Below are 12001 nucleotides of genomic sequence, written 5' to 3'. Positions count from 1 at the left end.
AATAATGAGTGAATGTCTGTTTATCCATCTGTTCTCTCTCTCTTTCTCTCTCTCTCTTGCTCTCTCTCTTTCTCTTACTCCATCTTGATCCATAGTTGTGGCATGATGCTGTTTGATTCTGTAGAAAGTGGCCTGTAGAAAGTGACCATCGCCTATCGTGAATTCATCTTCTGTTTTTGAGTGTGAGACGGCAATATTGACACAATGAATTTATAGTTTTTTTGATTGGAAAATGCATTCCTGTTCAGACCAAGAGAGCGATACCCCGACACACATCCTTTCAGGTGATCTTACTATGATTTAGATTGATAATAGAACATACTCTGCCTAGCAACATCACAGTACAGTACAGTACGTTTTTTTTGGGGGGGGAGGGAGGTTCAAAGGGAAATGTAAGTGTACACAGGGGAAATGAAATGTATGTTCTTAAGCCATAACAGACATGAGATGCACAAATGTGAATAGGACAATGAGACAATTAGCAAAGTGCTTTATGACAAAAATCCTGTTCAAACTGGAAAAAAAGATTTAAGCATTTGTGTTAATATGCATGCCAAAATCAACCATTTTAGAGTGAACGTCATGATACCAATCATCTAATGATGTGAAAGCTTGGGTAAGGACTTTGTAAAATGTGTGTATTTTATTTTTATCATTTTTTATGATAACTGCTATTGTACGTATGTATGTATGTATGTACAGTATGTATGTGTGTGTATTAAACTGTATGTTCATTTCATACTTAGTTTAAAGACTGACAGTAATTTCATTTTAGGTTGATTAAAGGAAAATATGTTTTAAATTATGGACATTTAAGATATGCTACTTGTATGTGTACATTTTGAAAAAAAACAAATTGTGTTATGATTTGAATTCATATTATTGGAGAGTAGTGATGATAATTGAATATAATATGATAACAATAATGATGATGATTGTAAAAGCTGTAATTAAAAAAAACATACCTGTAAAATGTTATGTTAAAGGAGTTATTTTGCAGTTTCTGCTCACATTGGTCACAGTGGGAGGTAAGTGGCTGTAATGTGCAGGTGTTGAACCACAAAGGCTTGGTTTAACATTGAACTGTCAACTTTAGCTTGAATATTTTGCAGTAAGAGGCGTAACTAAGACTTAAAAATATCAAGAGGCGGGGCAGGTAAAACATGAGATGAGGTATATTTAAGTTTTTACCGTTTATACTGCAGTTTAGGCACTCTTGGGTATTCATAAACTGTATTATGCTACAGTTTAAGTATATATTAATATATTATGTCTATTTTACTATACTTTATGACAGAATAGCCCCGTATATATTTAAACAGACATCATCTCCTCTTTGTTCGTAGTTACAGCTCTTTATTGTTATGGCTGTTATGGCATCTCATATACAACATGTTTTTGCTCAGTCAGGGTGAACTGAGCACCACAGGACTGGAGATGAGCCAAAACAGGAAGAGGAAACCCCAGTGCTTTTTTGTCACAGCAAAGGTTATAAATAGTACAGGTGTTTTATAACAACAAGTGGTTTCACATTTCTTTAGTTATTTTGCAGCCTATATATATTTTAATGCAGATTTTTTAAATATCTACACATTATTTTCCAATACATCCTTTATTAACCTAGTGTTTGGAGCTAAGCTGCATAAATAAAATTCATGAAGCATACTGAAATGTCTAATTTATTCAAAATACTGTGACTCAAATTGAGTCCACTCTGATGTTTTCTACAGTGTTTTTGACATGAGCGTTGTATATACACATGATGGGGGTGGCAATGCTGTAATTTCCCGGGTCCCTGCCAGAGCAAGTCCTCCAAATTAAACAACCACACAGCTCATTTGTACCTGCACTCAAGAACGACCCACTGGAGTGTAATATGCTGCTTTCGAAAACAGGAAGTAACAGCAGCCTCCTGCAGCTAAGTCCACTTTTTGCCACTTTTTGCCATCTAACTATCTAGCCATCCACACATCCACCCAACCTGCCTCCTCCTAATAATGAAGTCATCTTATATAGATAATTAATCTGAACTGCATCTGATATATAATTACTACAGCTGCTATATGATATCTGTCACTCAAACGTAATTATAGGTCGTTTTTCGCGCTGAATTTACGACCTTTAGGGTCGTCTTTTGGGGGGGGACAGGCTCCCAAATGTTGGAGGCTAGACAGGTTAGCGCCATCTGCTGGATGAGTTCCATCTTTAAAACTGTATCCCGTCTGTATATATCACTCGGATTTTGAGCATGAAGCAGACATAACACTCCTGTCATAATTATAAACACAACATAAACATGAAAGAATACTTTTCTGTGTTTATGACTACCGTTCTGTTTACGTCACTTTCAACGTTGCTGATGAACCACAGGCACAGGAAACATGTCTGAGCATGCCTCATCATCAAACACAACTATTTGTTAAAGGTTGTTAAACTCTCACAGATGATCCATACTTACTGTAATAACGGGGTCACAATATTTCTCTGATGTTACATTGTTAACAGTTTGGAAGCTTAATGAAAGATGTTTTAAAATGCTTTTTTCATGATTTTCATTTGTCTGACAGTGTCACAAATGATTTATTTGACCTCAAGAATAATGGTCACAGTGTAATAACACTTAATGACATCTTAATGTAGCTTTCAGACTCTTATTATTGACAAGTGAGGCACTATATTAATTAGTATGAACTGACCCCTTAGGTATCGTGTCAATGAAATGAAAGTAGGTGATGCACTCTGAGGAGAAAGTGAAGCCTCCTGGTTATGCACAGGATTTCTTAACTAGTGAATTTACAAGCTGACGTACGACCTCTCTGGGAAATGCACAGCTGCAGTCACATAAACACTTGTCTTCTTCTTATAAACATAGTGTTTCCCTCACACATATCAAAGTAAGATAAACACAGTAAAACCCAAAATAGTTTTAGTGACTTCCACTAGTATCTGTTTGTTATTATTTATTCAGTAAATGACGCAGAGAGATATCTTCTTGCAGTTGTGAAATGTGTATTTTTTCTAACTGGAAGGGAGGGGAAACACCCTGAGTTACTGTAAGTCGTTTTATCTACACATGAGTTAGCTTATTTGCTCATATTTGTAAGTATGAACAGACAAAATAAGAAGTCTTCAAATAAACTTGGAACTTTTGACTAAAAAACTTATCAAATTTAATTTAAAAAGTGTATTACATTTTTACTTCTTGATGAGTATTGTCCTCACTGGTGCATCTGTTTGTTTATAAACGAAAATCAATTTTCATAAATTGCACATAGACGCACAATCATTCACAAGTCCTTGAATAATGTAAAATCAAGTGTTAAGATAATGGAAACAGTGGGAAACATAAAAACAATCTATACTCATTTTGTATATACTGGTTGGCTAAGATGACCTCGTGGGAGTCCAAAAACCCAACTTTACAGCAACTTTTAATGTAAACGACACGGAAGAAGCCCATACATAGTGTGAGGACACCGATCTTCCTCTCAGCACATAGTTTAATTATGTAGAAATGTCTGACTCATGCATTACTCTCACGAAGGACCTCCTTCTCCGAACTCCTTTATAAGGGCACAAAACTTGCCCTTAGAGTTTAATCTGAAAGAAGTTGCTCAGACAGAGCAAAGAATATTTCCTATTTATTTTATAAGTTCATTTTTTTATTTATTTAATTTTATATTTATTATTTATCAGGAGGTTAATTTTTTATCTCCAAATGTCTTGGTTTCCACACAACTTTTTCACTGTTGTGCTTTCTTTCTTCTTAATCATCCCCCTTCCTTTCTCTCTATCATTTTATCTCACTGACTCCAACCCTCTGTTATCCTTTAACAGTGAAGTCAGAGAGGCGCATCTCTACACAGGTACTTTTCATTTTAGTTACTTTCAGTGTAAATATAATGCCTGTGATATATATTGTTGCTCTTAAACACCTTAAATTCTTCATTATGCTGATTTCCTTTGTTGCAGAAAATCATAGACGAGGGATGTATCTGCAGATGACCCAGGATGGGAGAGTGTCAGGAAGTGATGCTCAGACCCCTTACAGTGAGTGTTTGGCAGAAAAATCAGTAACAGACAGCATCAGTGGGCCCAATTTAGCATATTTTCCTCTCAAAATATCCACATAATTCTCTGGATAATTTGAGACCCAGAAAATGGAGACCAGCAGGAGATTTATGAAGCACATCTGTTTATGTTTTCCATGTTTCCAGGTGTGCTGGAGCTGAAATCAGTTGAACGAGGCCACGTAGTCATCAAGGGACAGTCAACATCTCTGTTTCTCTGTATGGACAGCAGAGGCCGTCTGAGAGGGCAGGTAAGCAAAAAGAGCGTCAACATCATAACGCCTTGGTCCTTCCTGTCGCCTGCGGACAATTTACATCTGTTATGTTGTCATTTGCAGAGGCACTATGCAGAGGCTGACTGCACCTTCAGAGAACTGCTGCTGGCAGATGGATACACCCGTTTCCTCTCCTCACACAATGGATTTCCAGTGTCTCTGGCATCAAAACACTCCCCAGATCGACACTCAGTCCCCTTCACTCGATTCCTACCAATTAGGAATACGTTGACAAGGGTGAGTGTGTCTGAACAACCACCAGACAATGAGAAATATTTCAACGTGGACTCTGATGACCTCCTTGGAATGGGCCTAAACTCTATGTCCAGTCCTCAGTTCTCAATGAACAAGTAAAGGTGAATAACACTATAGATACTAAAAGTGTCCTTTCATTGACCTGGTCAAACCTGAAGACTTGATTTTGTCATGAGATGCCAGGATATACTAAGCTGTACTGTGGTTTGGTCATTTTCAACATTTGGGGGAAACATTATTGTAATTTATTTATTTATTGTGTGTGTTGTGTGTTTCCAATGGTCTGCTTTAAGCCTAAATCATTTTAAGTTAACCTTCTGGGATTTTATGCTTTGTAGTTTGAGAGCTGTATGTTTGTGTCTGAGGAAGAAATACCCCATGTTGCAACATTGTGTTAATATTTATATGTGAGGCTTTTGGAGTTTCTCTAAAAGTCCCGTAAGATTATGTATGTACCTCTCAGGTGTGTTTCACACTGGAAATAAGTTCTGAATGAAAATAAACATATCCCAAATTTGACTTTTGTTTTTCTAAGTCCTTCTAAGCACAAGAATGTATACTGGTGCACAAATCTACTATCACTGGTGATGAGAGATTAACAGTAGGGGAGTGAGAATTAGGCTGAATATTGTGAGAGTAAGAGCGTCCTCTAGTGGGCAAATAAGAAATAATGAAAAGTAGGTGAAGTTCTCTTTTTGGGCCCTGGTGATCATTTGAGTCTTGTGTTTTTGGGTTTTAATTTGTTATAAATGTATTAAACCAATTTTCTACAATGTGTAGTGCATTCTTAGCACTTAGTTAGCATAAATTGTCTTAAGTTGTTTATTTTTAAAGTGCTTTGGTCCTTGAACTCCAGGTGACATGGACTGGAGTTGACTTGAGTCCAAGTAAAGGCAATTGACCCAAATTCTTTGAGCACAGTGTAATTTCTTTTATTCTGCCAAGAATATGTAGATCTGTTTAAACTCGCTGTTTTTTTAAATTTGTTTCTGAAATAAAAAAGGGGAGTTGAAGAGAGGTGAAAATATTTCTATTATGAACATTATTGTGTTTGACTTACAAAATCAAAATAAGTGAAGCAACACTACATCACCAGCTAGTCAGTAAATTTGATTGGTGTGACCAGTCTTTAGTTGAGATTCGTTTTAATACATTTTTTTATTCATCCAGCAGCATTAAAGGATTTGTTGATGTTGGATTTTTCCCACATAACTATTTTCTAATTTATTTAGCAGGATGAGTTTTTACATATAAAAGTTAATTAAAATAATACTGCTATACAAATAGCCCACTTCATACAAAATTACAGCAAGTTTCAGTTATAAATGTCAAAATAGTTTATCTTATATTACATGTTTTAATGTTTCCTGTGCTGCTTGACTGACTAACATTCTGTTCTCGTGATTTAGGGATCACATTTACCCTTCACTGAGCGTTAAATTAACAACTAAAACACATTATTGAAGCAGTTTACTTTCACAATGTTACATTAGTAGACATGCCTTCCATGGGTCATCACTCTGATATTGTGGAAAGCAAGGCTTATGTGTTCCAGTGAAATCGAGAACAATGTTATTGGAAGCTACCGCTTATAACAGCTTAGTAGCTGTGGAAAAGGTCAGTCACGACCATACGAAAGTGGAACACAGATTCAGTCTGGCAGACCTCTGTGACTAAATGTTGTGCTTGGAGATGTCTAAGCAGAAAAAGATTAAGTATAATGGTTTTCTCCAGTTTGTTATATTACATACACTAAAAAGTTCAGTATGTAAAAGGCAAAAGTTGTTTTTTCTGTGGCATTGGTGTAGATTTAAATCTTTTCTCTAAATAATCAACCACTACCATAAGCAGCCATAAAAACACAGCAAAATTAATAAAATAGAATCTTTATTAAAAACAATGAGTACATAATTAAGCAGATAAATATAGAACATTTGCAAAAGCAATCAAAACTTCCCTCTTTAACCCAAATAGGTAACACTAGTGTCATTAAGTCATTCCACAGTGTTGTATTACAGCATGATAAAGGTCATGTCAGTTGCTTCAGGTCACATAAGCCAAAACTACAAAAATGTGAACTTTGTATATTACTTACAGAAGAATGTTGAGAATGTGGGGTTGGTTTACAAGAGATCTCAATCTGTTCGCAATGACAGCTACAACTACGCTGGTATTTGGTTGAGTTTTGACGAGACATGAGTTCTATACTGCCAGTGAGCTATCTTCCACTTCAAACATTAAGGCGCAAAGTGACAAGGCTAAGACATCATAGTTTCAAGGCACAGACATTCATAAAGTCAGTTTCATCTAAAACACAAGCTGCTAGCATTAATAAATTACAGCTCATATCACATTTATACCATAACCCTGAGAATATACCAGTTGCTTACTGTAAATTATTGTTGTCTTTCTTACTTTTTTGGAAATTATATCAGAGAAAAGTTGCCTTTCAGTGACATTTGACTGGCTGGTGCTAAAATAAACAACTTTAAATAGACAAGAAAAGACCAAAAAAGATTTTTAGTAGGTATATTATATTAAAAATATTGTTATATTTGTGATTTTACTAACACAATTTGTCAGTTTCTGTTTGCCAGTTTCTCTCCTCAGGACCTGTAGACATATGAACTCTATATAATTCTGCTTTTTCCTACTGTGTCTTTGTCAAAGTGTACAAAACACACTCACCCTTCCTACACCTGGGTGACCAGTGGTTCCCTCAGATACATATTTCCTCCTCTGAACTCTGCGCTCTGCCCTGTGCAAAGTCCAGCCAACAGAGTCCCATTCAGAGGGCTGCACATGCCTTCGATGGCATAATAATCATATTCTGGATCCCTGTCCTCTTCATCTATTTCCTCCCCCCCTGCAGGCTCCTCGTCCTTCCAGGTCATGATGTGTGTGTACTCATTTCGATCTTCGCACTCAGTCTCCCGATGGTAGAAGTAGCTAAAGTTGGACACTATGACAGGCACTGGCAGCGAAATGGTAAGCACACCAGCAATGGCGCACATAGATCCCACCAGCTTCCCCCACATTGTTTCTGGGTACATATCGCCATAGCCCACTGTGGTCATGGTAACGACTGCCCACCAGAAGGCGTGTGGTATACTGATAAAGGCCGTGTTGGTGTGGTCAGCCTCTGCAAAGTAGATGGCGCTGGAGAAGAGGATGACGCCAATAAACAGGAAGAAGATAAGCAGGCCCAGCTCACGCATGCTGGCCCTCAGTGTTTGACCGAGGATCTGGAGGCCCTTAGAGTGACGAGACAACTTGAAGATCCTGAACACTCTCACTAACCTGATGACCCTGATGATGGCCAAGGATGTGGCTGGACTGGCCTCGTTGTCCTTGGCCAGCTCTGTTCCCAGAGTGACAAAATAAGGCAGGATGGCACTGAAATCAATGATGTTCATGACATCCTTAAAGAAGCTCATCTTGCTGGGAGCACAAGCAAAGCGCATGATGAGCTCAAAGGAGAACCAGCATATACACATGGTCTCCACCAAGAAGAAGGGGTCCTGGAAAACACTGGATGGAAGAGGCATGGTCTCGGATACGTTCTTTGCATAGGAGTGGTACCTGTAAAAATATTCCTGAAGTGGAGGAGACAGGACAGACAGGAAAAATATAAGATGTACTTATAAATTATAACAGAGGTATCAACAAGAATAAAAATACACAATTACAACTGTAATTTAGCTACTTGTTCTTCAAACTATAAATGAATAAATCTCACCTATATACTGTAGTTTAACATTTTGTGAAATAGACTTATTTGCTTTCTGGCTGGCAGTTAGATGAGAAGATTGATACCACAAATATGAAGCTAAAGACGCAGCCGGTTAGCTTAGCTTAGCATAAAGACTGGAAACAGGGGAAAACTGCAAGCCTGGTTCTGTCCAATGGTAACAAAATTCATCTGCCATCACCTGTAAAACTCACAACTTAACATGTTGTTTAACCTTCACAAAAAGTCTCAAAACAACATTTCTTGCAATGAAATTATATAGTATAATTATATAGTATAATAGTCCAGCACATTACCCCCATAAAACATCAAATTGACATTTTAAGACTTCAGTTTTTGTGTGGATTAAACAAACAAGATATGGCATGTTAATCAGTGAGTTTTATACTATAGGTGTTGTTAGGAGGATTTTGTTATCTAGCTTATTCCTCATCTCAGGTCTTTATGCTAAGCTAAGCTAACTGGCTTCTGGCTCCAGTTACAAGTTTATGTATACTGTAGATATAGACAGATTGGTATTGCCCTTCTCATCTAACATCTTGGCAACAAAACGAATAAGCATATTTCCCAAAAAGTCAAACTATTCCATAAAATGCAGGGCAATTGCTTTTTTTTACTACTATTTTACTACTATTTTTTTTATGTCATTTTACTCTACTGAGACTCCTTTCATAGTATTCTGATAACCTAGAGATAGTTCCTATAGAACTCCAGCATGTTGTCCACCATCTCATTGGTTCTCCCTTTTGGCAGCATCATAAAAGCGTTTGACATCTTTGGCTTTACATTTCAATCATAGCTGTACCGATCTCTTTTTCAGTCCACCTGTCTTTCCATCTTCTGTGTCAGTTAACATTACATTCAAGCAATGAGTAGTGGCTGTTCAGGAGGTTTAAAACATTGTACATCTAACATCAAGTTAAAAATATGAAAATAGATGACATGGATATAAGGGATCAGTTTAGTATGCAGTAATGAGCTATGTGTGATATATAAAGTTTCAGAGTAGTTTAAATAAACCTAGAGTACTCCTTATGACTTTCAGTAGCAGGTCAGTGACAGTGTTTATTACTATAGGTGGACATCTATGTGTTGATCTCCTCCAAGGGCTCTCCTAAGACTAAATATAACTCTGTGAGATCTCTGAAGAGAAACATGAGAGTGTCTCACTGCACCAATCCTCATCCATCTCCACGTTCGTCGCTATCCCATCTCCCTAGCCACTGCCGCTGTGCAACATTGCCAATGCAGTTCAGTGGGTCTACCGCTGACTTGGACACGAGTAAGTTACAGTAAGTTCCTGGCAACTCCCTTGTGCAAAGGCATCCCAGCCTAGCACAGCACTCTTGAAGGAATGTGTTAACATGACCCAACGTATGCTGCTCATCCCGTGAGACCTTTTAGTCTCAGGTTCTAAGCCACCGGAAGGCTTTGGCTCACCTTTGCCTGTGTGTTTGGATGCTTGTGTGACCTTTTATTAACACACCTACCTGTCTCTTTACTCTGTCTTTCCCTCTTCTCCTTTTCTTTGTATTCCAGGCTCCACCCATTTCTCCCTGTACCCTTTGGCGCTTCCTGAATCCAAGTGTATCAAATTTAACAGCTGACTAAAATAATCACACCATAATCTTCCCTCAGTCACTCTCTCTCACTCTCTGGTCTGCTTCCAGACATATTGGCTAATAGTTGTACCCTTGTCAGTATTTTCCTTGTAACACACTGTAGTAGTACTCACCAAGTGCGTGTTTATCTAGACGATTGCTGTCCATCATATCACGTTTCCTTTTGATCCAAGCAGTCACACACATCCTACTCAAGACCATATATCCAGGTGGTTTTATGTGGGCTTTCTAAAAACTCAGTTTTATCTGTTCTACTAGCTGTGTTTATCAAGTGTGATTGAACTGATGGGTGTGACATCGAACATAAAACCCTAGAAGTAGTAGGGTTGTTTTGCTCAAGAGAAAGAGCCTTTTAACCAACAGTAGCTTCTCTCTTATCCAATCATTTACCTTTGACATACCAACACAAATTTGTGTTACATGTTTCCTTCTCTTTCAATAAAATTCCCAGTCTTGTTCAGTCTGCTGATGTGACTTAGCTGAAGTAACTAAATTATGTGTTTAAACGTAGGATACTTAACTCATACTCCTCCCTCCTCATGCCATCCACCTAACAATCGTGAAACTTGGAAACCCTCAAATCTCTCCACCTCTTACCTTGAAAGCAAAGTTTGTACTATTTTGAGACTGCCTCCCAAATGTACAGCCTAATACTTTAATCACATTCCCTACCTCTCGTGACTCTTTCTCATTCCTGAAGTCAGGCAGTGTCTCCAAGCAGAAGATGAGGATGGACACCACAATGACCATGACACTAATGATGGCTATAATGCGTGCAGCTGATGAGGACTCGGGGTGCTCAAACAACATCCACAGTGCTTTCTGGATTTCATTGGACGGCAACGGCCTCTCCTCCTCCTTTGGAAAACCTTCATCCTCCTTGAACCGGTTCATGATTTCCTCTCCCAGCTCATAGAACATCAGCTCATCCATGAAGATATCCAGGGGTATGTTTGCGGGCCTTCGCAGCCTCCCGCCTGACTGGTAAAAATACAGAATTGCATCAAAGCAGGCCCGGTTGCGGTCCAGGAAGAGCTCATTTCGCAGCGGGTCAAAGTACCGTGACCTCCTTCGGGGATCACCGAGCATGGAGTCAGGGAATTGGGCTAAGGTGCGAAGTTGAGTTTCATAACGCATTCCTGAGACATTGATGGCCAGTCTTTCACTCAACGCCCATCCACTCCTCCATAGAGACGCAGAACGCCGTCTGTCCTTTTTCTTCTCTTTCTCATTCCCTTTGATCTCCTTCTCTCCCTTTTCCTCACAGTTTAGCTGGTTCTTCATCTGTTTATCTTTCTCTCCATTGTTTTCTTTCGTCCTACTTCCTCTTTCATTGTCCTGATGGTCACTGCTGTCCATCCCTGTGTGTATCCCAGGCAAGGGAACTCTACAAAATTCTCTCCTGAAAATTGGAGGAACAGCTGGATTTATAAGCAAACCCTTTCTGAAAGCAAAGAAATGGTTCAATCAGTGGATACTGTGGCATAAACATAGACATTCACCAAAATTTGCTAAAATTTCTTTGAAATGTTATGTAACAAAATGTATTCAGAAGGTGAACTGTGGATTACTAACCCTACCCCCAAGCAATGTTAGTGCCCAGTTAGTGAGAGGAAAGCATTTACTCACTACGTGTAAAAGAGCTGTTGACAGAGACTAATGGCAGGATGAAAAATCACATTGTTCGTCTCCTGTGGCTCATCACGTTGTTTGTCTGTTGATCTGTCATCATGTCCGTCTGTCATATACACAAAGTCGTTGCTTGGCTTTCTTTCTTTGACGGACACTCCAAAGGTCCGCTGCCAGTCCAGCTAAACTCTCTGGCCAGGTTGTACACAAACTGTGCTCCCAGTTGTTTGCTCAAAGAACATCCACGATCATGTCCTGTCCCTTACTGCCTCACGTTGTCTGTCGCGAAATTTTTGGGGAATGCTGTCCTGTTGAAATTCAATCTCTGCTAGACCCCTCCGACCCCTCCCTGTCCTTTCCCTCCATTTCAGCTATGGGGCAAGACAACCTTCACCCTCC

The 12001-nt window shown here is 38.7% G+C and overlaps 2 protein-coding genes across 6 annotated transcripts; one reads left to right on the top strand and one right to left on the bottom strand.

Moving 5' to 3' along the window:
- Positions 1–1639: 1639 nt before the first annotated feature.
- On the top strand, positions 1640–5119 carry fgf21 (fibroblast growth factor 21). 4 transcript variants are annotated; one of them, XM_042396768.1, is made up of 5 exons: positions 1640–1922; positions 3838–3866; positions 3973–4050; positions 4218–4321; positions 4409–5119. In XM_042396768.1, exons 3-5 carry the CDS (start codon positions 3990–3992, stop codon positions 4697–4699), a joined length of 456 nt encoding a protein of 151 aa, XP_042252702.1. In that variant the 5' UTR covers positions 1640–1922; positions 3838–3866; positions 3973–3989; the 3' UTR covers positions 4700–5119. The 4 variants fall into 4 exon arrangements, with proteins under 4 accessions (XP_042252702.1, XP_042252701.1, XP_042252699.1 ...); XM_042396767.1 differs by lacking the exon at positions 1640–1922 and adding an exon at positions 1931–2425; XM_042396765.1 differs by lacking the exon at positions 1640–1922 and adding an exon at positions 1931–2425 and having other exon boundaries at positions 3390–3866.
- A 1392-nt stretch (positions 5120–6511) lies between these two features.
- On the bottom strand, positions 6512–11915 carry LOC121886621 (potassium voltage-gated channel subfamily A member 7-like). Of its 2 annotated transcripts, none has more exons than XM_042396763.1 (3): positions 11603–11915; positions 10646–11417; positions 6512–8196 (listed from the first exon to the last, which is right to left on the bottom strand). In XM_042396763.1, the coding sequence occupies exons 2-3, from the start codon at positions 11330–11332 to the stop codon at positions 7294–7296; spliced, it is 1590 nt and encodes a 529-aa protein (XP_042252697.1). In that variant the 5' UTR covers positions 11333–11417; positions 11603–11915; the 3' UTR covers positions 6512–7293. The 2 variants fall into 2 exon arrangements, with proteins under 2 accessions (XP_042252697.1, XP_042252698.1); XM_042396764.1 differs by having other exon boundaries at positions 10646–11413.
- Positions 11916–12001: the final 86 nt, after the last annotated feature.

The sequence above is a fragment of the Thunnus maccoyii genome, chromosome 20 (assembly GCF_910596095.1).
Source record: "Thunnus maccoyii chromosome 20, fThuMac1.1, whole genome shotgun sequence".
NCBI lineage: Eukaryota > Metazoa > Chordata > Actinopteri > Scombriformes > Scombridae > Thunnus > Thunnus maccoyii.
Note: the sequence above shows the minus strand (reverse complement) of the source record. Positions and strands in the feature narration are given on the sequence as shown.